Here is a 23,597-nt window from a genome sequence, read left to right as displayed (position 1 = left end):
ACAAAGAGGTGCCTTTTAAGCTTGTCAAATTACTATATTGAGCCTTTGTTTTTTAAACGATCCAGTTTTATTCCCCTTGAGCCCAACTAGTAACTCAGCATAACCTTCCTTCCCCTGCTCATCTTCCCTCTTCTCACTTCCTTACTTTTTTTTTTTTAATTCCAGTCTGGTGACATCGATCCAGACTGTTACTATACAACTATTCCATTTGTATTATACAGCTTTTCACACATTTTATTTAGACTTTTCCAATATGTTTTAAAGCATTTTAACAACAATGACTTTTATTTATATTTATGTATTTGATTGATTTAAATACTCACCACTAGTCCTTTATATACCATCATTTTTTCACTATTAATGTCGTGCTTTGATTTGTTAGTGATCCATCTGGAGAATGGCTTTTGGTGTTTCATCAGTGTCTTAGTGTGTTTGTGTTGCTATACAGGAATACCTGAGACCAGGAAATTTCTAAAGAAAGAAGGTTTATTTGGCTCATGATCCTGCTGATTGGAAGACTGGGCGTCTGGTGAAAGCCCCAGGCTGCTTCCTTCCACTCACGATGGAGGGTGAAGGGGAGCATGTGCAGAGATCCCATGGTAAGAGAGGAAGCCAGAGAGTGTACGGGTAGGGAATGGGTGCCAGGCTGTTTTTAACAACCAGCTCTAGAGGGAACTAATAAGCAAGAACTCACTCATTGCTGCAAGGATGGCACCAGTCCTTCCTGAGGGATCTGTCCCTGTGACCCAAACACCTTCCACTAGGCCCCACCTCCAACACTGCCACAGTGGGGATTAAATTCCAGTGTGAGATTTAAGGGGTCAAACAAATCATATCCAAACTATCAAACCGTAACAATCAGGATGGGTAAAAGAGTAGGGTAAGCTCTGCTTTTGCACCTGAGGTTGTTTTTCTGTTTTCACCCATGAATGACAATCATTGTCTGTATTTAGGACTACTGGGCTACAATCTTTTCTCATCAATATCTTGGAGTCATTGCTCTGTGGATTTCTCTAGTTTCATTTTTAGGATGGGAAATTTGAAGCTTGTCTGATTTTTATTCTTTTGTAGGTAACTTTTATATTATCATGGCTGCATGTTGATAAGATTTTTAAAGAATTTCTATTTAAAGACATTCCGGAACATGTGTAGATATCTAATGTATTTTAATTACCTTTACTGTAATTCAGTGAGCCCAATTAATCTGCTCACCTAAATAATTTATTTTAAATCAGCAACGTTTTAATTTTAATATTTAATATTTATTTAATGTAATTAACATTAATATTTAATTATTCCTGCTGTACCTAGTATTCTGGTTTCTTCCCTCAGGTAACTCTATAAGTCATTGGTGCAACAGAGATTTATTGAGTGCCAACTATATACTAGGCATTATTCTTGGCTCTTGATGTTTTATCAGTGAGCAAAACAAAGATTTCTATTCTCAAAAAGCTTAAAATCCTGCCACAAGAAACAGACAATAAGCAATAAACCTAATAAATGTGTAAGTGACATGGGGGAGCACATGGTCTAGGGGTCAGGGAAGGTTGTGGCATTAACTTGAATGGTTAGGATAAGCATAGAGAAGATAAGTTTTTTCATTTTTCAGTTTTTGCTTTTTTTTTTTTAACCGTCTCCTCCACTGATGGAAATCTGGTCCCTTCCTTCTGCTTCAGGGGCTGTTTCCATGTTCATACGCCATATCGGTGATGACATTTCACACAGCATCAGTGCTGCTCTGTTTTATCCTTATGCCATTATTATTACCTTTTGCTTTTCCCTGCAATCTTAAAACAGCTATTTTCAGACTACCTATGTCTGTTTCCTCCCAGCTTGTTTTCTGTTTGTGGCTTTTTCCTCTTGGTTAATAACAGAAGTCATGTGCTCCTGTGCCATTTCATGGATGATGAATAGATGTCTTTTAAACAGTTCTATTTTCCAAAGAAAATTATACTTTCTGAGAAAGAATATGCTTTCTGAAAAAAGAGACATGCTTTTTGTCAGACCAAGATTCTGTTTGCTTCTTGCACTAGTGTCTCTTCCTAGGCCCCTTCTCATTTTATTTATTCATTCCTTAGCAGAAGCTGCCTTGGCCTCATGTCTGCTACAAGATAGGACCCATGGGGCCCACCGCCCTACCTCTCTGATGGTGACTGCCTCCCTCAGCTCAGACTTGGAATGAGGCATAAGGCACACATGCAATCTCTATTAAATTGGGCAGAAGGCTCTGTCCTCCTTTCTCAGAATCTGAAGATGGCAGATGAGTCAGATGCCAGTGTGTTCTTTGCTCCAGTCCTCCTGAAGCAGCAGAGCTCTGAGCTCCTTGCCTCTGTCCCCTTTGTAGAGATGACCATGCATTCAAAGACACCAAACAGCTCTGCCCAGCCCTTCTACTTCCTATCAAGGTGGATAATAAAAGCAAATGTTGCCATGTTTGAATTTGTAGATAAAGCAAGAAGCAGATTGTCCAGGGTGAGGGGCAAGGACCTGCTCTGGACAGCTATGAAGGTGGCTTTTGCATAGTGAGCTATGGCCACCCCATTGTTCAGGGAGTTGTGTTGCTAACTCTCAGCCTGCTGTGCAGCATATCCTTTCCAAGGGTGAAACCTGTGAGACACAGTCCTAATATGTTTTTCTCAATCTATTCCCCTCATCAATGGGCTTTGGCAATGAGATATTCTTTTATTTCCCCCACTTAACGATCTTGATCTTGGATTATTTTGGGGGACATTAAGAGAAAGAATGGCAGATACTACTAATCTGTCATGATATTATCAATCATTCCTTCATGAACTTATTATTTATCTGGTTGTAAAATCATGAAGGCAATGTAGGCATTATTGTTTCTATTTTAAGGCTCAGAAAGGTGGAGTGACTTGCACAGGGTCATGTATTTAGACGGAGATGGACTGGTCCATGTATTTTTCCCACTATCCTCCTTTGTTCCTTTCTGACCACCCTATGGACTGTGGTAATACATTGCAAGTCTAAGGCAACTTTCCCCAGCAATTCACTACATGGTATGCCTCTTAGACATTCTGTCACTATGAGTGTGTGTATGTGTGTGTGTGTGTTCAATTAATAAGAAATAGGTGAGACCATTTGTGTGTGTGTGTGCATGTGTGTGTAGGCACACAGCTAGTTGGTGTCATAACTGAAAGTCTTCTCATTTCAAATTCAGAATTTTTCTCTCTCATGTATGATATCTTCTTGCTAAAGAGAATTAGGGGGAAGAGCTCTTGCCAGAAATTCCCTCATATGCATTCCCAAATGGAACAAAACTCTCAGAGTGCATCTCAGCCTCTGTGCTTCCCTGCTGGTGTGACGACCAGGGGATGTCACATTATCTGCATGTGTACCATGGAGAACCAGGGCTTATTGCATTGGGAAGCCTCCTTGTCATTCCACTGGGCTCCCTGACATCCTTATCCTGGTACAAAAACTGCAGTCATGGAAATCCAAGACTCAGCAAGCTGTTCACATTGGTGTGTGCTGTTTGCATGATGAACATGGTGGTGTTGTCTTGGCGTCCTGGTTAAGCAATAAATGTAAACGTGGCTACCCGAAACCCAGCTCTGATAAGCCGCTCCTCTACTTTCTGTTCTGGCTCAGGTTTCATTTTCCCACCCTAATGCGTATCACCAAGTCCCCACATACAAATCATTGTCCCTCTCCCAACAGAGGCCACGTCCAGTCAACGAGAAGATCCCAGGGAGCAGATGCTGGCTACAGTGGCTTTTCTACTACACAAGGCATGCTCTTTCCCCTCCCCTAATTCATCCCTGGTTAAGGAGCTGGTCCTAGAGATTCATTTTATGAATGGACTTGTAATGAGTCCCCCATTCTTTCCCCACACACTCCAGAGAGTCCAGGTTCTGAGGCATGCTAAGGGGTTTGTAGGAGAGAGACGCAAGGCTTCGAGGGGACATTGATGCCAAATCAGCTCCCTTTGAGGAACACAGCTTTGCAGGATCACATTCACAGAGGAAAGGACACGTCACAGACATGACTGCAGGCAAAGCTTCTGGTTCCTTGGACCAGAAAGAGGGAGGGATTCTCTCTGGTAAAGTTCATAGAAGGTTACACAGGTTCAGTTCTAGTAAATTACTTGGCCTGTCCTTTGAATACATTGAGATGGCTGATGAAGATTAGGAAGAAACCTTCTTGTTTTCAGACTCAGCTGGTCTTCTAAAGCATGGCCAGAAAGGCCCAGTTTGGGTTAAGGTCACACAGAGGCAAACTGGAAGCCAGGGAAGATCACACGGGCCCAGCACACCCCATTCTGCTTGTTAGGCTGTTTTACAGAAAACTTAAGGTGTATTAGGGAAATCACAACAAATCCTCTAACAGTGTCACTGCATTTAACCAACGAGTTTATCCCCTGAGAGTTAGCTGTCTAAGGAAGCAAACAACCAAAAGTTCACTGGACAGAATTCGGTTCCATGTTCCAAACCTAAATTTAAAATCATGCAGACAGTGGTTCTTAATTAGGTGTGACTTTGCCCCCCCAGGGAACACTTAGCAATGTCACAACAGTTGGCATCTAGTGGCTTGAGGGATAGGAATGCTGCTAATGTCCCGTAAGGCACAGGGTATTCCCCTGGCCTGGCCCCCTTCTCCCCACAGTAGCCCTGAGGTTGAGAAGCCCAGATGTGGATGGTCATCACCCTCTTTCCTGCTGGCAGCCGACAGCGCATCTCCCAGACATAACTCCTCCCTATACCCTCCTCCTCACATCCTTGCTAATCTTCACCTTGGGGAAGGAGCCTGTTTGATGAAAACCCAGCATGTGGGTCACACTCACCTTTCCCTGCTGGTCCGTTTTGATCTCCCAGCCCCGGGGCAGTTCCAGCCGAGTGTCTGCGAACATGTTGATGAAATTCACCAAGTCCCGGTTGTGCTGGTAGCGTTCAAAATTGCGAGCATCCCGTCGGACTTTCAGAATCATGTGCTTTAAGCAGGTGCTACTGGTGAACACTCGGTAGGCACTCTGAGACGGGTCAGGGCGATGGGGTAAGGAGTGGGGAATGAGGAAAAACACAGAGCAAGCACACCGTGAGCACCCTAACACTGCTAAGTGTGATTGTGACACAGCGGTTTATTATGAGTGTGAGGTAGAGGCCTCAGAAAATGAGCTCTTGCTCAAGAAGTAAATGCCCAGGAATTCGAGACCAGCCTGTGCAACATAGCAAGATCCCATCTCTACAAAAAATTTTAAAAATTAGCGGGGCGTGGTGGCACGTGCTTGTGGTCCCAGCTACTTGGGAGGCTGAGGTGGGAGGATCACCTGAGTCCGAGAATAGAGGCTGCAGTGAGCCATGATTGTGCTGTTGCACTCCAGCCTGGACAACAGAGCAAGGCTTTGTCTCAAAAAAAAAAAAAAAAAAAGTAAATGTGCATTGAATCATGCCCCCTTGGCCCACATGGACAATCTGTGACACCCGTTCCACCTGAGTGCTGCGCAGTACGGGACGCGGCCCACCACCCCTCTATGCGACTCCACACGGTTTTCTCGCTGTCTCAGTCACGTCTGGCTCTCCTTGGTCTCCCTCTACCTGCCTGAACCTCACTCCTCTCTCTCCTCCATGGTCCCTTCTCTGACTATTGAGGTCTGCCTTTGGTCTTCCTACCTGTCTAAAACAGGGAGCATTAATTTAGGGCCTCTGGGGATTGAAGGCTGGACGTGAGAGGTCTGTCATTTCTTTGAATCCTATGTAAAAACTTGTGTGTGTGTGTGTGTGTGTGTGTGTGTGTGTGTAGGGGGTTGGGGGATGGGAACAGATGAAGAAAGAAATGACAATGTGACAGTACACAGGGCTGGTGTGTGTGTGTGTGGCAGCAGGGGCGTGCGTGAAAGGACAGATCACATGTAGACAGGGGGTTGGTTGGGCCAGTGGCTCCTACTGGCCCAGGGCCACCTGCACCCAGAGCTGGGGCATGGCCATGTGCCACGCGCTTTCTCCCTGTGGCCCCCACAACGCCTCTGGGGAGCTGCTTGGGATCGAGCCACTGGGCATCCCACAGGCTTCTCAGAAATAACCTGCTAAAAACTGATATCCCCCTCTGTAGCCACGCCCTCCATCACCCAGTCAAACTCCAGCTCCAGCTTAGTGCGGTCACTGCCTCACCCAGGTGCCCAAAGCAGAAACTACGCTGTCTTTCTTGAGTTATCATCTTGCGCCCACTCATGATCACGGTGGACCTAAGTGCTGCTGAATCCATGAGAAATGTCCTTGAATGGAGCCATTCTTTGCCACGCTCCCACCCCTTCCTTAGGTCACAGCCAGATCATCTCTCACTCAGCGGTTGAATCAGCCTGTGTCTTAACCCCCTCAGCTCAGTCTCTCTCCCTGACACTCTGCCAGAGAAAATGCATCATCAACCCCCCTGGTCAGGCAGCCCGAGTGCTACTGTTGACTCCTGTGACCTGCTGCAGTAGATCCAGGCTCCTTTGCATTAATTACCAGGTGTTCTGCTGCCCAGTCTCCAGCCCCTCCTCCTCTCTCCCTCCTGCCAGTCACTCACACTCACCACCTTGGACTTGTCCCCCAGGTCCCCTCACGGGTGCATCCTTTCTACAGATGTCCCTCTGCCTGGACTTCTTCTTGTCCACTTTCGACCTTCAGGACTCAGTTCAGCCGCCTCCCCAAGAATGCTCCCTAGCGCCCCCAGAGCACTCTGTCCTCCCTCAGTTTGGCCTGGTCCTGTCACACTGGGCTGATCTTTTTCACATCATTGCTCCACAAAATGGGATCTCCTACTGTTTAGGTGTCACGTTAATCTGTCTTTGTGACTCCAGCACCTAGATCTGAGCCTGAACCGCAAAAAATGTTTGTTGAATGGAAAAATTAATGAATATAGTGATATCATGCCATTGCTTTCTTGAAAATACCAAAAAAAGCAATGAAAAAACTACATATGTAAAATCATATCAAATTTAACTTCAGTGTGATATTTGAAAAAACCATATCAAAAAGAAAGCCCGTTATTTACCTAGAAGAACTCTGCTTTAAAATTTTATCAGTGAAAATGATTTTCTAAAACGATTAGGTTGAAGGGAATCTGGCCGATTCATAATCTTGCTCCTTTAAAATTTTAATAATAATAAAAACAAGTTTGCTTCCAAAGCACTTTCACTGACATTAACACATTTGAGCCTAACAAAAACCCAAAGAGGCAACAGCATTTCCAAATCCAGCCTTTGTCCTTTTTGGGAGACTCACAGAGAGTCAAAAGAGTGGACTGAGCTGTCTTCTTTGTTTTTTCTTGCTTACGTTAAAATTCTACCCTTTTAGATCTATCAGATGACTTTACAAAGCTGTGTTTTGGGTCTTGCCAAGCCAGGCCCCTCCCTCCGCATTTTAGGGCACTCACATAATTGGCATGCAGCACAGTGAAGAATTCGGGGTTGGTGATGAACTTGACCGCTGGGGACTGCAGCAGCAAGGTGATTTTTTGTGAGTTAACCGGAGAAAGTGACCCTTCTCTCCTTAGATCTGGAAAAAATGAAGTTGGGAAAAAGGCATTTCAACCTCTGTACTTCGCTCCTGATGGCAGCAGCACACAAGCCTTCACCCACACAGCAGACTGTTGGATTTAGGCCAAGTGTCATTACTTTATGTATGTCAGTTAAGAATCATCATTTCCTAGCAGTGTTTCTGCATAACTTCAGTAAGGCTCAAGTCCTCCAACATCTCTTCCCTTTTATCACAATGATTTTCTTTTTCCTTCCCCTTCCTTCCTTCCTTCCTCCCTTCCTTCCTTCCCTCCCTCCCTCTTTCTTTCTTTCTCTCCTTCCTTCCTTTTCTTTCTCTCTCTCTCTCCCTTACTTTCCCTTTCCTTTTCCCTTCCCTTTCCCCTTCCCCTTCCCCTTTTTATCCCCTTCCCCTTCTCCTTCTCCTTCCTTCCTTCCTTCCTCTCTCTCTTTTTGCTTTTCTTGAGATGGGGTCTCACTCTGTCACCCAGGCTGGAGTGTAGCTGCGCGATCGCAGCTCACTGCAGCCTTGAACTCCTGGGCCCAAGCCATCCTCCCAGATACATAGCCTGCTGAATAGCTGGGACTACAGGCATGCACCACCATGCCTGGCTATTTTTTCTTATTTCCTTTACAAATTGCTAACCATAGCTGTGATAGACTGTTTGCGGAAAGGACCACAATTCCTCTCCTTGTATCCACACCCAGTTGCATTGGGACTTTGCTGCTCTTCCCCTTGGTGAATTGGGGCTGGCCTTGTGCCTTGTTTCAACCAACAGAACATGTCAGAAGTGACAACGGATCAGTTCTGCATCAGGGTTTCAAGAGACCTGTGTGTCTCCACTCTCTGGTAACCCTGCCACGGCCATGAGAATGAGCTTGGGCGAGGCTGCTGCAAGATGAGAGGCCACAGGGCCATGGGAGCAGGGACAAGCCACCCTAGTGGCAGCCGTCTCAGGTCAGCCCTTGGCCGACTCCACAGCTGATCCAAGATGGACAGGTGAGCTCAGTAGCATTCTGAGGAGCCACCCAGCTGAGCACAGCTCAAATTGCCAACCTGTAGAACTGTGGGGTAGATGCATGGCTGTGAGTTTCAGCCACTAATTGTGGGATTTTTTTTTTAAATACAGCAAATGCCAACTCATTTAATATGAAACTCAGAAATAAACTTTCTGCTGCCTTTTCCTCGTGTTTCTAGTTACTTGGCTATTGTACCTTGTCTCTCTCAGAAGTTTGAACAAAGAAATAAATAACAGGCCAGGTGTGGTGTCTTATGCCTGTAATCCTAGCACTTTGGGAGGCTGAGGCGGGAGGATCGCTTGAGGCCAGGAATTTGAGACCAGCCTGGGCAACATAGCAAGACTCTGTCTCTACAAAAAATGAAAAAATTAGCCAGGCGTGGTGGTGCATGCCTGAGATCCCAACTACTCAGGAGGCTGAGCTGGGAGGACCGCTTGAGCCCAGGAGTTTGAGGCTCCAGTGAGCTATGATTGCACCATGCATTCCAGCCTGGATGACAAAGAGACACTCTCTCTTCAATAATAATAAATAATAATAATAGTAACAGAAAAACCTAAACTAGTCAGTTTAGTTAGCATATCTGGTAAAATGAATTGAAAGGGGGGAATTAAAATTGGTAGTGGAACTGTGGATGTGCCTTTTTAAAAATCACATGAAAATGTCCAATATTCTGCATTGCCCTAGACGGCTGAGACCTGGCAGGATTGGGATCCCAGTGCTGCCTGCCCAGACTGTTCTCTAACCCTTCTTTTGGCAAATAAATCTGCCATCATTTACCCAATTTAAAAAGAAAGTGGATTATTAGGATGTCACTGTGATAATCTTATCTCACTACAGGTTAAAAAAAAAAAAGGTGGAAGCTAGTCTCATGCCTTTCGATTATCCTTGTCGGAGTTCCACTCGGGCCAATTTAAAGAAATGAAGACCAGGAAAACCAGGCCCCAGGTGAATGCCTACTGTAGTGGGTAAAAATTCCCTCCTGTGGCATGCTGGAAAACCTCTTCATTCCCAGGTTCTTCTCTTGGGGGAACTGAATTTTATTCTATGTGCAAATGAGTGATTATTCCTAGTGTTATCACACAGCTCCTTTGAAATAGACTGTGAATTTTTATTGCATGTTTTATTTATAAGTGAAAAAATCCTTAGGACACCAACAAATACAATAAATTTACTTAACAATAAATTATAAATAAATAAATAAAACATTTAGTTAACACTACATGATTGAGCCACTGACAAAGTTGCCTTGCTCCACAAGCACTCTAGCAAATTCAGCTCCATCCCCGGAATTCATCTACTTTCCTGTCTCCAGATCCCCACCCCAGGGCGGTGGTGTTTCCTTCACTGTGATCACTTCTCCTAAGTTTCCTGGTGGGAAGCTCATTCTGTCTGCTTTCCCTTGGGGGCACCAGGCATGCCACCATCCTCTACCCTGGCCTTCCACTCTCTTCACCCTGGGGCACATTGCTCCCCATGAGGCAGGGTGACAGGCTTGTAGCCCTCTGTCACACAGCCCCTGGAAGCCATCACAGGTTGTGGGGACCCCTCCTCCAATACCTAAGCTGGACTGGGAAGATTCGGCTTCTGAGTCACTCCCTCCACCTCCGCCTCCTCCTGCTGGGGCTTGCTCGCAGCTTTGGCTGCCAGAATCTTCTTCCGACCTCTCTGTTGCAATGGTTCGCTGAATGTTTTGATACCTTTGCATTAGAAAATGGAAAGACAGGAGTTAACTTTGGTTTGCTCCTTGGGGGCCAATACTCTGAATCAGATAATTGGAGAAATCTGTAAAGAATTGTCTTGAGTGTCAGGAAAGAAATGCTTAAAATTCCCACAAGATAGCCAGCACAATTAGCAAGACAAGTATCTCTAAGATGATTCGAGTTCTTTTTGTTTTGTAAGCTATGATGAGTTTCAAGTATGGTGACTTTTCAAAAATCAACACAAATAATAACTAATCATGCAAAACAGCCTGTGCCCTGCATTAAACAAAATCAGGCTAAGTCTAAAATAAGAGTGTGGGAAGTAAATTAAAATGCTACAACTAAGATATCAAATTACCTCAACATTATTGTAATAAGTGTACAAACTGGGCTAGCGGTTCTACTCACTTAGTTTTATTTGTTGGATAATTGATATAATTGGGCAAAGGTCATGGAAATATTATACCTAATAGCATGCTGGCAAATAAATAAATGTTTTCTGCTTATTCAAAGGCTCATTTTGTTTTTCTTCCCAAGTTGGGGACTTAGTCATTTGGCCAGCCAGCTAGCCACCTTGCCAAGTACCAAATATTTGCTAACCCTTCCAATGTGTGAAGGCTTTGTGCTGGACTTTCCGATGGAGGAGAGGATTAGAATACGACATTGCCCTTTAAACACACACAGTCGAGATGTAACAAAAGGCAAATGGGACGGAAGCCATAACTCCAGCCAGGTGAAAGGCTGTCACAGACAGGCAAGAGGTGTGTGGGACACAGATGAGGAACCTCCCAAGGTTTGTAAATTGTGAAGTTGGAGTATGAATTTGTTGGAGAGTTTGTTGGGAAAGGACATTTCAGAAGAGAAACAACATGTGCGAAAGCAGGCCGCCCTCGGGGATCTCTGAGACACCTGGCAGTGGCATCAGGGTGTGTGGGCACCAGGCAGGGCCAGGAGACCAGTGGAGAGGGAGGAAGGAGCCCCAGAGGGTGCCCTGCAGTAGGATGGGTGCTATTCTCTAGGCCACAGGTTCCCCAACCTGAGCCGCGCAGAATCACCCGCAGGACTTAAAACACAGACTGCCGGCCTCACCCCCGGAGTCTCTGATTCAGTAGGTTTGGCGTAGGGCCCAGGAATGTGCATTTCTTTTTTCTTTTTCTTTTTTTTTTCTTTTTCTTTTTCTTTTTTTTTTAAGAATGTGCATTTCTGATGAGTTCCCAGGTGATCCTGATGCTGCTGGCCTAGGGATCAATCTTGAGAATGAACCATTGCTCTTGGTGATGGGTGGCTGCTAAAAATAACCAAAAAAAACCAGGCAGGGCCAGATGTACACGGAGAGTGATTACCCAGTGTCGGAGTGGAGAATGCATTGCAGGAGAGGAGCCTGGAGCTGCGGAGAGCAGCTGGGGGCTCCTGCAACAGCCTAGGCTGGAGACTTTCTGTCTCCGGGAAAGCAATGAGGGGGTGAAGAGGAGGAGGAGGATGAGAGATAGGGTAGCAGGGAATAGCCAGTCTCCAAGTGCAATCCCAGGTGGGAACGCGCGGGGATGCTCGCTGCACAGATGAGGCTCCATTATGGCAGGATTTCTGCAGACCAGTGCCCCGCCCTTTCCTTGATCTTACAGAGGAAAGCTTTCTCACTGTAGTCTCCAGGCCATTTGCAAGAGCATCATCTGAGTGATTGTTAAAATTACAGAAATTGAAGCAAAATAAAAATCTGCATTTCTAACGAGTTCTTTAGGAAGTATTATTTATATCTAGGTTTGAGAACTACTGGTCTAAGGGCTTTCTTTCACTGTTGTTTTATCTGGGGACACTCCCACTCACTCCTGACACCTTTCAGAAGCCACCTTTGCCTGGAGTGGTTACTGCAAGGCATTTCCTGAGCAGGCCTCTTAGAACAAAATGTGGAAGGGGGCGATGAGCTGAGCGGTGGTGTATCTACAGACAGAAATATTTGTGGTAATTCACCACCCCGTACATCTGTGGTGGGAGGTTGTGAAGAGTGATGGATGGTGAACGATGGCCCTCTGTGATCTTCTCCCTGCTGGGGACTCAGGGAATATAGCTGTGGCAGGAAAGCAGGGGGTGCCAGCAAGAAGCTGCCCAAGTGTGTGACCTTGACCAAGGCGGGGAACGGGGCCTGCCAAAGACTAAGGCAGCTGCTACCGGGAGGATTCCCTAAATGCCTTATGGCAGACCGCATTTCTCAAAATGGCACAACGATATTTTTAGACCCACATACTCTTCCAGAAATGTATCTCTCCTTTTAAAAGACAGAATCCATGTCCCCTTCAACTACCTTGACTAATAGAGTTTGTAGCAGCTCGTGATGGAACTTAGCAGCCATGCTCTGAGGCAGCCTGGGCCTCATGGAAAGTCTCTGTGCAGGTGTCCTGGCTGAGAGGCCCAGCCAACCACCAGCATCAAGCTCCTAATATGTGAGTCTCCAGCCCCGGCCACCCTCTGACTGCAACCAGGAGATATCCCGGGAGAGAACTGTCTAGCTGGGCTCAGTCAAAACAGAACCATGAGAAATAATGGTAAGAAGAAATGCTTGTGGTTGTTTTATGCCACTACGTTTGGTGTAGTTTTACTCAGCAACAGATGCCTGGAATAGGGCTTAGAAAAATGTCAGTAACCTTCCCTTCCTTTCCAATGTGCAGTAACCACAGCAGAGCATTATGAGTAAATATGATCTTATTTGATGAGGATAATGTCAGCAGTGTCACAACCTACTTCACACGTCCTCAGCTGGACCTTGGTTATCGCAGGTCTTACTGAGTCAACAGCCTCATATCCTGCATTTGGCCCCATGTCTGACCTCTGCCGAAGCACAGAGGCCGTCTGGGGAAGCAGGGCATGCAGTGGCTTGAGGAGGGTCTCAATCTCTCAGGGCAGGACTGCAGCCTCAGAGGTTCCCCAGCTTTAAACAGGAGAGAGAGGCAGCAGCTCTCTTCTATTTCATTAGGAATTATCCATCAATATCCTCCTCCATTTTTTTTGTAGCAAAAGGTTAAATATTTATAATAGATAGAGGGCTAATGAAAATTAGCTAAAAAGTCAGCTGACATACATAATTTGTAAATGGACACACACACACGCACACACACACACACAGACCCAAAAAAGAAAAAAAAAAAAAAGCCCTCCAAAACCAAGCGAAATCTAAGTGGCATCAAAATACCAGGATCACCTCTTATAGCAACAAAAACAAACCAAAAGATAAGATGGAAGTGAAGCTTCATCTTAGTTGTTGGCAGAGTAAACCCCTAGAACCACAATGTCTAATGTAGAAAGCAGTTAGGCATTGATACCAAATGCCAAATCCACATTTATCTCCCTTGGCCTAATCTTTTGGGAATAGAACCCTAAGGAAACCCTCCACTATAAGGCAGTCTTAATATTTAGCAGGCCCTTGCGACAAGAAACAGTGACAAAAGCAATAAGCAAAACATTCAACAGTATGAAATTAGGTTAACTAAACTTCAGCCATTCAGTGGAATACTATACAAGTAATTACATGTTAATCTGAAGACTATGTGGCAATATTAAATGCTTACAGTGTAGTAAGTGAAAAAAGAATATGAAACTAACTACATATCACCATCGTAATCATGTAAGAATTGTGCATGCATATGGAAATTGAAGATGGACACATGTTTTTAAAAAGCTAAATTGGCTGGGCACAGTGGCTCATGTCTGCAATTCCAGCACTTTGGGAGGCCAAGGCAGGAGGATCACCTGAGGCCAGGGGTTCGAGACCAGCCTGGCCAACATGGTGAGACCTTCTCTCTACTAAAAATGCAAAAATCAGCTGAGTGCGGTGGTGGATGCCTGTAATCCCAGCTACTTGGGAGGCTGAGGCAGGAGAATGGCTTGAACCCGGGAGGCGGAGGTTGCAGTGAGCTGAGATCATGCCACTGCAATCCAGCCTGGGCGACACAGTGAGACTCTGTCTCAAAAAAAAAAAAAAAGCTAAATCATCCTTGGGGTAGCTAAAGTATAGATCACTTTTTTCTATTTAAAACTTCGATTTCCCTTAAATTATCATAATTTTATACAAATAATTAAAAAATCAAACTTTAGTTGATTATTTAAAATGAGAATACATATTTATATTTTCTGCTTTTCAGTAAATATTTGTGAAAGTAGAATTAATTCTGGATATTCTGAAAGCATGGGAATTAACCCAGAAAACGATCTTGTACTGAGTCCTATTAACCTTCTGGCACCACACTAGGTGCTGGGAGCAGAGAAGGGTAGAAGGAAGAATAAGGCAAAAAGGTAAGAAGTGGCAACAGAGGCAGGCACATTCTGGAGGCTACAGGGGAGGAAGTCACTGGCTCTGTGTGGAGGATTCTGGGACGGCGTCCTGGGGCACATGACATTGAGTCAGGTCTGTAGGACAAGCTGTGTTTCAGGTGGGAGGCAGGCATGAGGCATTTTCCTGCAGTGGGACCATGTGGCCAAGCCATAAAGGCCTGGAAGAGTGTGCTATGTCTGGGGAATGGCTGAGTTGGAACATGGTCACTGCGACCTACCACATAAGCTTCCACATTGATTGCTACTGTGTACTCTGCACTTCCTAGTGTTATGTCTCCTTGCACAAACACATCTGATTTTCACAGTCATCTGGTTAGGCTCAAGGGAAACTCCTTGCAACACTGAGTAATACTTTCACATGGCTGTGAGCCAGTAATCATTGTAAATTTCTCCGGATAACTGTGGGTTATCAAAATAATGACCCTGGTGTGTGTGGTCGCATGTGAGATGGATAGAAGATTGGAAGTGTACTTTCTGGGGCTGCCTGTTATCATGCCAAATACAGAAAATCTTAAATGCTTCAAAGCAATAGGTTAAGATAAGTATGGAAAAGCCTGGATACTTATTTGAAGGTTATCTGATCTTCCCTAGGTACACTTTTTCACAAGAAATAAGTACCTTCTCAAAGTGCTAAATTCCTTTTCTTTTTATCTGACCAGATGGATGTAGCAAATGCAACTTCCTATTCGGCAAAGTCCAGCTGCCTCTCCCAGCATGTTCATCTCCACTGGAGGGCACAGGAATTCATATCAAAGGCTATAAAACTTATTTGGAGACCTGGTTCAGGATGGATTTGGCCTAATTTTTATATTATGCAAGCTGATCACCCCGATAAACTTCCATGGATGTTTATGCCATAGGTCAAGGTGCTTCCTTCTGCTTCAGATTCATTGTCTTGCTTTGGTTAGTGTTCAAAACAGCACCTCTTATGAATACAGCCTGACGATGCCTTCCCCTATTTCTCTGCTAAACAATTGGAGCTTATCAGTTTTGGCAAGAGAGACCTAGGGGCTAACTTCTGCCTATGGAATCACAACAGGGTCTCTATCTAAGATGAGCTTACTTTGTCTTCTACATTTTTTAGTTACACGAATCTTGTTGCAATCACCATGAAAGGACTCTCCCATGGATTTTGGTCCATTCATGCCTTGTAAAACTGGGTTATTAGGACTTCCTCTCTAACATGCTTTGTTGGAGTGGGAATGACTGTAAAGTGTGCTGCCAATGCAAGTCTTTTATGGTTTTTGTTAATGACCTCAACACTCAGCTGCTGATGGGGAAAGGTGGAAAGCAAATGTCTTCCAAACGTTCAGGCAATGAAAAAATGTTCTGGTGATTTTCACCTAAAGTATGCTCCTCTGTGTACAACAGTAACCAGAAGTTCATTTTCTTTTTTTTTTGTTTCCATGTTTTTTGCTTGTTTGTTTTTTTGAGATGGAGTCTTACTCTGTCTCCCAGGCTGGAGTGCAATGGTGCGATCTCAGCTCACTGCAACCTTCGCCTCTCAGGTTCAAGCGATTCTCCTGCCTCAGCCTCCTGAGTAGCTGAGATTATAGGTGCCTGCCACCACGCCTGGCTAATTTTTTTCTATTCTTAGTAGAGACAGGGTTTTACCATGTTGGCCAGGCTGGTCTCAAACTCCTGACTTCAAATGATCCACCCGCCTCGGCCTCCCAAAGTGCTGGGATTACAGGCGTGAGACACCGTGCCCGGCCCCATGTGTTTTTAATAGGACTAAATTGTTTCTCCTCCTTTTTTTCTGGCAGATAACAGTTAAATCTCAAAGGCATTTGCTATCAGTAGGTGTGTTCCACAAACCCAGTTCTTCATTCTTTTTAGTCTTTCTCAACTTTTCCTTCACCTTCATACTTGACATGAAAGCAAGACAGCATGTGGGTGCAATTTCAACTGAAGGAAGCCTCAGTTTGCAATTCCTGGTAATCAAAAGTATCCTGAAGCTGCCACTCCGGTCTTAAAGAGCAAGATGTCGGAGACAATTCTCTATACTAGCTTACTGCGTCATCTCTGACATGAATGGACCACTGTTTAAGCCTGATACTGTTTAAGGTTTTGTTTGTAGGTTAAAAACAAAATGATATCTTTACAAGTTCTCAAAAAAAATAATTCTCAAAAAATGTTTTTAAACATTTCTTTTTCTAAGATGAAGGCTTTTCACGAATTATTATTGATAGGCATATATCAATTATGGGATCAGGGTAGGAATGCATACAGTGATTTATGAGACAGTTTATTCTCCAGGCAGCTTTTAGTCTTCTTATGGAACCTGTCCTTGGAATGTTCTTAACCGAGGTCTGTATCCTTTTGAGAACTGTATGATGGGTATGGATCAGTCAGCCAGAAAAATGTGTATCTATGTATAATTTGGGTACAGTGTCTGGAAAGTTCAAGGAACACTGACATCCTTGGTGAACATCCCAGGAGAGGGGGATACACCGGCCCTTGGTCAAGAACTCCTGTTTTTGAGCCTAGGCTATTAAGAAGTTTAGATGATATCCCATCCTTAAATGACACTCAAGCTTAACTTGTCTCTTGCCACCAAATTCTAAATCTAGCTTTCCAAATACCTGCTAGGAACAGGTTTCTTAAGATACTTAATTACTTTCCAGTCTCCTCATACAGTCTGGGCAGAAAAGTGTAAGGGGAGTGTCTCTAGCTGCCATTCTCCTTTCACTGTGGTTTAGGGGAGCTCATTGCATAATGATCACCAACCGCCTGTTGAGTTGCTCCATCTGCTGGATGGACCCCGATCTCCGCATGCCATCCGGGGTGGCTGCTGCCGTCGGACGCTGCCAGGTGGTTGTGCGGTTCACGTGGTCCACATAAAAGACCCGCCCGTGGCTGTCAATTCGAGCTTCCCAGTCTAGTGTTTAACAAGAAGGCAAAAAGAAAAATCAAGGACAAACCACTGACCCACGTGAAACGCATACAACTTCCAGGTCTTCTGCAGGTAGAACTCACCATTGGTTCATGGCTGCAGGCCAGACCCTGCCCACAGCACCTGCCACGACTTCTGGGACACTGGCATGAACTCGGGAGCTCAGAAAACAGTTTAATGAACTCAGACTCTCTGCTGGGCCATATTAAACAGTAATTGTGGTTCCTTGACCAAGACCTATGTTAAAATTCTAATACTTTCCTTTTTTTTTTTTTTTCTTTTTGAAGCAGAGTCTTGCTCTGTCACCCAGGCTGGAGTGCAGTGGTGCGATCTTGGCTCACTGCAACCTCCACCTCCTGGGTTCGATCAATTCTCCTGACTCAGCCTCCCAAGTAGCTGGGATTACAGGTGCCAGCCACCAGGTCCGGCTAATTTTTGTATTTTTTAGTAGAGACAGGGTTTCACCATGTTGGCCATGGTTGACCAGGCTGGTCTCGAACTCCTGACCTCAGGTGATCTGTCTACCTCAGCCTCCCAAAGTGCTGGGATTACAGGCATGAGTCATCACACCCGGCCAAAATTCTAATAATTTCTAAAGAGAAAATCTAATGTTTAATGAATTTATTTCTTTAGAAATGTCCATCCCCACTGTCACTCTTGTTGGCTACTCAAATGACAGCTGTGGAAGATTGGAGTATCCTCCAGTGAGAGCTGACACTATGGTGCTGGAGAACCCTTTCTTTGCTAAGTCTGGGTTCAGTGGAAAGAAGAATGGCCCTCAGATTAAAACCAGTTTTAACTACTGTTCTAAAATCTTGGATCTGCGAATTTAGATGACCTCTGTCTTATAGTTAGCAAACTTAATCGATTGCCTTTCCTCTTGAGTGGGTGAATGGAAGGAAATGATTGTTAGGGTTTCAAAACAGCCTTTTGATAAGTTGTTAATTAACAGTGTATATTCAATCCGCAGTTGTCAAATATCTCTGGTCACCAAACCAAACCAGTAACTAGGCAGTACCCTTTTGTTGATAAATAACCATCCCAAACAGTAGAGGGAGCCCGAGATAAAGAAAAGTTCCCTTGCTTCCCAAATTAAAAACAAAAGAAAACAAAAATAGAAAACAAAAAGGTGGAAGCATGGATGAGTCACTACATAATACAGGCAGGGGCTGCGTTGGGGTGAGGTGGGTGGAAAAGAGCTGGAAGCAATGTGTTCACATTTGAGCGAAACATAGAAGAGCGATGCCTGCTGTACAGAGATGGGCAAAGCTTTTAGATTCCACACATTGCATTGTGGAAATAGCAGCAGTGTGATAAAGTTATGCTGAAAATACACAAGACTAAAGAAGAAGAAAAAGCACAAATGTCCGCAAAAGGAGGAAAACCATCCAGCCTTTTCAGTGAGAAAAGCCATAGCTTTTGGGAGTAGGTCATATATTAACAGTTCCATTGAAAACTTATCATTCAGGTAATGACATAGCAACTCTCATTTTTTTAAGGGAAAAAATATATTTGGCATATTTATTGTTTTATATGTACATAGTATATCTGTTTGTGGCATTATGGCTTATGCCTGACCTGACGGATTGTCAAGTAATGCCCAGTAAAAACCAAAGTACCCCCAAACACCAAACGTAACTTATGAGAGAAATTGAAGAAAAGATGTAGGCAGATTGTATAAATATGTGCTAGGAGGTTTTGATTAAAATTGATCTAATGATTATCTAATGATAATCCAGCTGTCAAGTGTTAGGTGTAAATGGTAATTAGCTCATGGATGAAATTGTATATACATACAATTACTAGATAATTACTCTTGATCTAGAAACTTAAAAATTTTAATGGATCCCAAACTAATATTAGTAAAAGCAACAGGACAACTATTTTTCTTGAATCCAACATGACTGTCTTCCAACAAAAAATGACCATTAGTCTTTGAAGAGCATTGTGCAATTTAATTCAACTGAACAAACTATATAGCACTCACTCTGAACTAGAGACCGTGCCAGGTCCTGAGGACACAGAGCTGAGTGACACATGACCCTGCCCTCCAGGAACCTACAGTAAAGAGAGGGGTCCTTTGCAGAGAAAGGTTGGGTTTTATAAATTAAGGGAAAAAGCTAGAAAATGAAGTTGCAATAATGATAATTTATCACCCCATGTTTCAATTCCTCATGGAAAAGTGTAGTAAACCCAACAGCTGGGCTCTTTTGTCAATACATTAAATATCTGGAATGTATTGTGCTATTATATACTCATACACATTCAGAAAATCATAGCTAAGTGTAATCAGAAATTATGTACATGTTTTCTGGATTGCTTTGTAAAGAATTTGCTTTCACATATTTTATAACCAAAGGAAATAAATTCCAAATGGAACTTCAGGCATCAGCATGACTTGAAGGGCTCAGCACTGTGATGCCATGGGTTTGTCTAAAGACCACCTGAAAACAGTACCTTCATGATGCTGGTGCAAGTTATAGCAGGTGCAGATCAGGTCAATTCATTTGAGACTATAGGATCTATTGCACACTAAATTATATGCTCTCCATAAAGTCCAAGAACAATGTAGAACCTGATCATGTATCATATTTAGTTATTATATTAACAAAAACCTATACAACTGTACATTTTGAACAATTTTAACAAATGCAATATTATTGCATAGTCTAGACCTTTCTCTTGAACTTCAGAGTCACACATCCAATTTCCTTCTTGACATTACTACCTGGATGACATCTCAAATAGAAGATGATCAAAACCAAGTATCGGATCCTTCCCACCAAAACCTGCTCTGCCTGCAGCCTTTCCTACCCATCTCAGTTGAAGGCAACTCCATCTTTGTAGGTTGAAACTCTTAGGTCATTTTTGATACCTATCTTTCTCTCATATCCATATCCAATCTGTCATCAAATCTACCTTTAAAATATATGGCCAGAATCAGACTACTCCTCACCACTTCCACTGCTCCCACCCTGGCCCAAGCTACACTATTGTTTGTCACCTGGGTTACTGCATAAAGACATAATCTTATGTTGAATCTCATGCTTCTATCCTTCCTCTTCCCAATTTATTCCCTACACAGCAACCAGGGCAAACTTCAAAATCTGAGGCAGACAATGTCACTTCTCTGTTGAAAACTCTACAATGTCCTCCTTTCATTCAGAGTAAAAGCCAAAGCCCTTAAGTGGTTTACAAGGCCCTGCGTGATCTGGGCCTTGCTAGTTCCCTAACTACATCACCTGCTGCCTTCTCCCTTCCTCAGTCTGCTTCAGACGCACTGGTCTCCTGTTCCTTAAACCCACCAGGGTGTTTCCACCTCCTGACTGGCAGTGGCCATTCCCTGTGCCTGCAAAGCTCTTCCTGCCCAACACTTGCAGGGATAACTCCCTTAACCCTCAGGTGTTGTTTTCTCAATGAAGCCTATTCTCACCACTTGTTTTAAAATTGCAAACCAGCCGCCACCACACGAACTCAGAGATCCCTCACCCTGGTCTATTTTTGCTTTTCCATAGCATCTCCTATGCTAGGCCAGTCCCTTTTTAATTATTGTTTGCTAATCTGTCTTCCAGACTAGACTGTAAGCTCCATGAGGGCAGGAATCTTTGTTTTGCTTACCCACAATAGTACCTAGCACAGGGTAAACATTCAATAAATATTTGTTGAATGAATGACTATCAGCAATAAGGTAATTCTTGTACTATTTGAGATTATTTAACAATATGCAGTTGGTAGGATTCATTACCAGTTTTTCTAAGGTCTTTCACTGTTATATGGATAGAAAATTGAAAAATATCTGGAGAAATTTGTTCTCATTATTGAAAGTGGCTTATATAAAGTAATTATTTTACAATGGATTTATATACAATCATTTATAATATTTGCATGTATAACTAGTTATCTGTACTGCACAGATTTGAAGGAGATTCATGCATTGAAAGGTTATTTGTTGTGGGGAAAGCGTCCCTTTCCTGGAGATAACATGTTATACATATTTTTCAATTAAGTGTTACTTAGGAAGTATTTATAGTGATGCTAAAATTTTACTATTCATTTATGGAATGTCCATAAATCAGTGTATAAAGAAAGAAAGAAATCAGGCATCAAAAGTTCAAGGACATGATGTTTGGCTTGGCCCTTGAAAAACAAATATTGTGTTTCTTTAAGTTAGTCCACATATTAAAGATGTCCTTTGATTTCTCACCAATAAATTACAATTGAATAGGGAGAGGAGTGGTGTTCCGGTAAAGTACAGCACATTACCAAGAACAGATGAATTAAGAAATAAGCACTTGTCCTTTTGAAAACTGTAACTGCTTCATGTAAGCGCAGGCAAAAGAATGTAAAGAAACACTGGTTCCTTGCATTCTGGAAAGATTCTGTAGTTGTAAAATCTATCAAATCTTAAATATTATCTTTGCTTGAAAAATAAGTCAAAACCGAAACAGAGATGTTCCAGAATTCACGAACATATGTGATGCTAAGTGAATACATAATGTCTGGGGTACCGAATTCTTCCTATAAATTTATTAAATGGAGTATTATGAAGTTAAATGGTATCTAGAGACTATCTAGGTCAAACCTTTCATTTAGCAGATGAAGACATTTAAATTTTATTTTTAAAATTTTACAAATGAGAAAACTAAGTCTCTGAGAGATTAAATGAATTTCCCAAGTTCAGATGACTAGTTAATTATTAATTACATACTACAGTTACCAGGAGAAATTGACATTGAATTCTATCTTAAAGATGATATTTTGCCTGGCAACCCCTAAGAACTGCAGAAGAAATGTGAAGCTATTACCTATGGATGCAAGTTATAGCAAGGGAAGTACAAGTTCATGTGCCCAGATGGATTGAAGTTGTTTTAACATATGGAGATGCTTGTGATGTAACAGATCCAATGGAGAACAATAGGATTATTCTATCTTGAACTGCAATTTTAAATATAAAATGTAAAATTTGGGACTTAAAGGTCATGAACAATTTGCAAAGACTAGTCAAGTAGGCCGGGCGCGGTGGCTCAAGCCTGTAATCCCAGCACTTTGGGAGGCCGAGACGGGCGGATCACGAGGCCAGGAGATCGAGAGACGATCCCGGCTAACACGGTGAAACCCCGTCTCTACTAAAAAATACAAAAAAACTAGCCGGGCGAGGTGGCGGGCGCCTGTAGTCCCAGCTACTCGGGAGGCTGAGGCAGGAGAACGGCGTAAACCCGGGAGGCGGAGCTTGCAGTGAGCTGAGATCCGGCCACTGCACTCCAGCCTGGGCGACAGCGCGAGACTCCGTCTCAAAAAAAAAAAAAAAAAAAAGACTAGTCAAGTGTGATAAAGAAACGCTCTCCATTTCAGAAGCTGAGAGGCGCTGAAAACACAGTGTTCTCTCTTCAGGATCACATGGTGAAACGACTAGTCAAAAAAACAAACTGAAAACCCAAAAAACCCCACCAGTTTTTAGAGTAGGTGTCATATTGGTTTTTGTTAACAGTGTAAGGCACGGAGTTGGGAAAGACTTTAGATGTTTACACACAAATTCATACTGACCTGCTTAGACTTGATAGGAAGAGTTAAGACACAGATTTTAAAAACTAAAGCTTACTTGGTGGAAGAGGCTCATCGATTGTTGGGTAGTGATGATGTTCAGGCCTCAGGGAAGGAAGCTGGCTTACTGGCTGGGAATTATGGAGTATAGGACATTCACCTACGGACAAGATAGTCAATACATTCAGATTCATTCACTGCTGTGGCAACATCATCAAAAAAGCATGACTGTAAAACTAAGTACCACAAGAAACAACCCCAAAGAGCGGGAAATCCATTTGTGTGTGTCAGTTTGCTACATTCACAGTCATTCATGAGAGGGGGAAATATTTTTTTAAAAAAGAAGAAAATCCAAACACTTCATAACTAATGATCTGTGCCACACAGTCCAATATGTAGGATTTGAGTCTGATTCTGTAATGACCCGAATTTCCTGAATCAGGAGGTGGCACCAGAAAGGAACACAAGAGAAAATTAGCAGAGCCTGATTGCAGCCCAGTGGAGGAAAAAGGCCTGTTTGAGGGAAATGCAGCGTTTTATAAGGTTCCATAAAAGTTCCTTGGGCTTGTGCAAAATGACACCTCCTTACTTGGATAGGTTTCATCACAGGGCTGCCGAAAGGCTGTTTTTCAGATTTTTGAGG

General features: G+C 43.3%; 1 protein-coding gene across 13 annotated transcripts in view; it reads right to left on the bottom strand.

The window, feature by feature from the left end:
* Window positions 1-23,597, bottom strand: part of LOC105494192 (HECT, C2 and WW domain containing E3 ubiquitin protein ligase 1) — a 468,767-nt gene that overhangs the window by 92,084 nt on the left and 353,086 nt on the right. For 10 of the 13 annotated variants that reach the window (XM_011762396.3, XM_024796674.2, XM_011762395.3 and 7 more), the window contains 5 exons: window positions 23,013-23,114; window positions 17,248-17,398; window positions 10,052-10,191; window positions 7,375-7,496; window positions 4,805-4,990 (listed from right to left, as the gene is read on the bottom strand). In XM_011762396.3, coding sequence (XP_011760698.2) covers window positions 4,805-4,990; window positions 7,375-7,496; window positions 10,052-10,191; window positions 17,248-17,398; window positions 23,013-23,114 — 701 coding nt within the window. The remainder of the gene's footprint in view (window positions 1-4,804; window positions 4,991-7,374; window positions 7,497-10,051; window positions 10,192-17,247; window positions 17,399-23,012; window positions 23,115-23,597) is intronic. The other 3 variants (XM_011762400.3, XM_011762397.3, XM_011762398.3) reach the window with 1 other exon arrangement.

This window comes from Macaca nemestrina, chromosome 4, assembly GCF_043159975.1.
Source record: "Macaca nemestrina isolate mMacNem1 chromosome 4, mMacNem.hap1, whole genome shotgun sequence".
NCBI lineage: Eukaryota > Metazoa > Chordata > Mammalia > Primates > Cercopithecidae > Macaca > Macaca nemestrina.
This window is presented reverse-complemented; position numbering and strand designations above follow the sequence as displayed.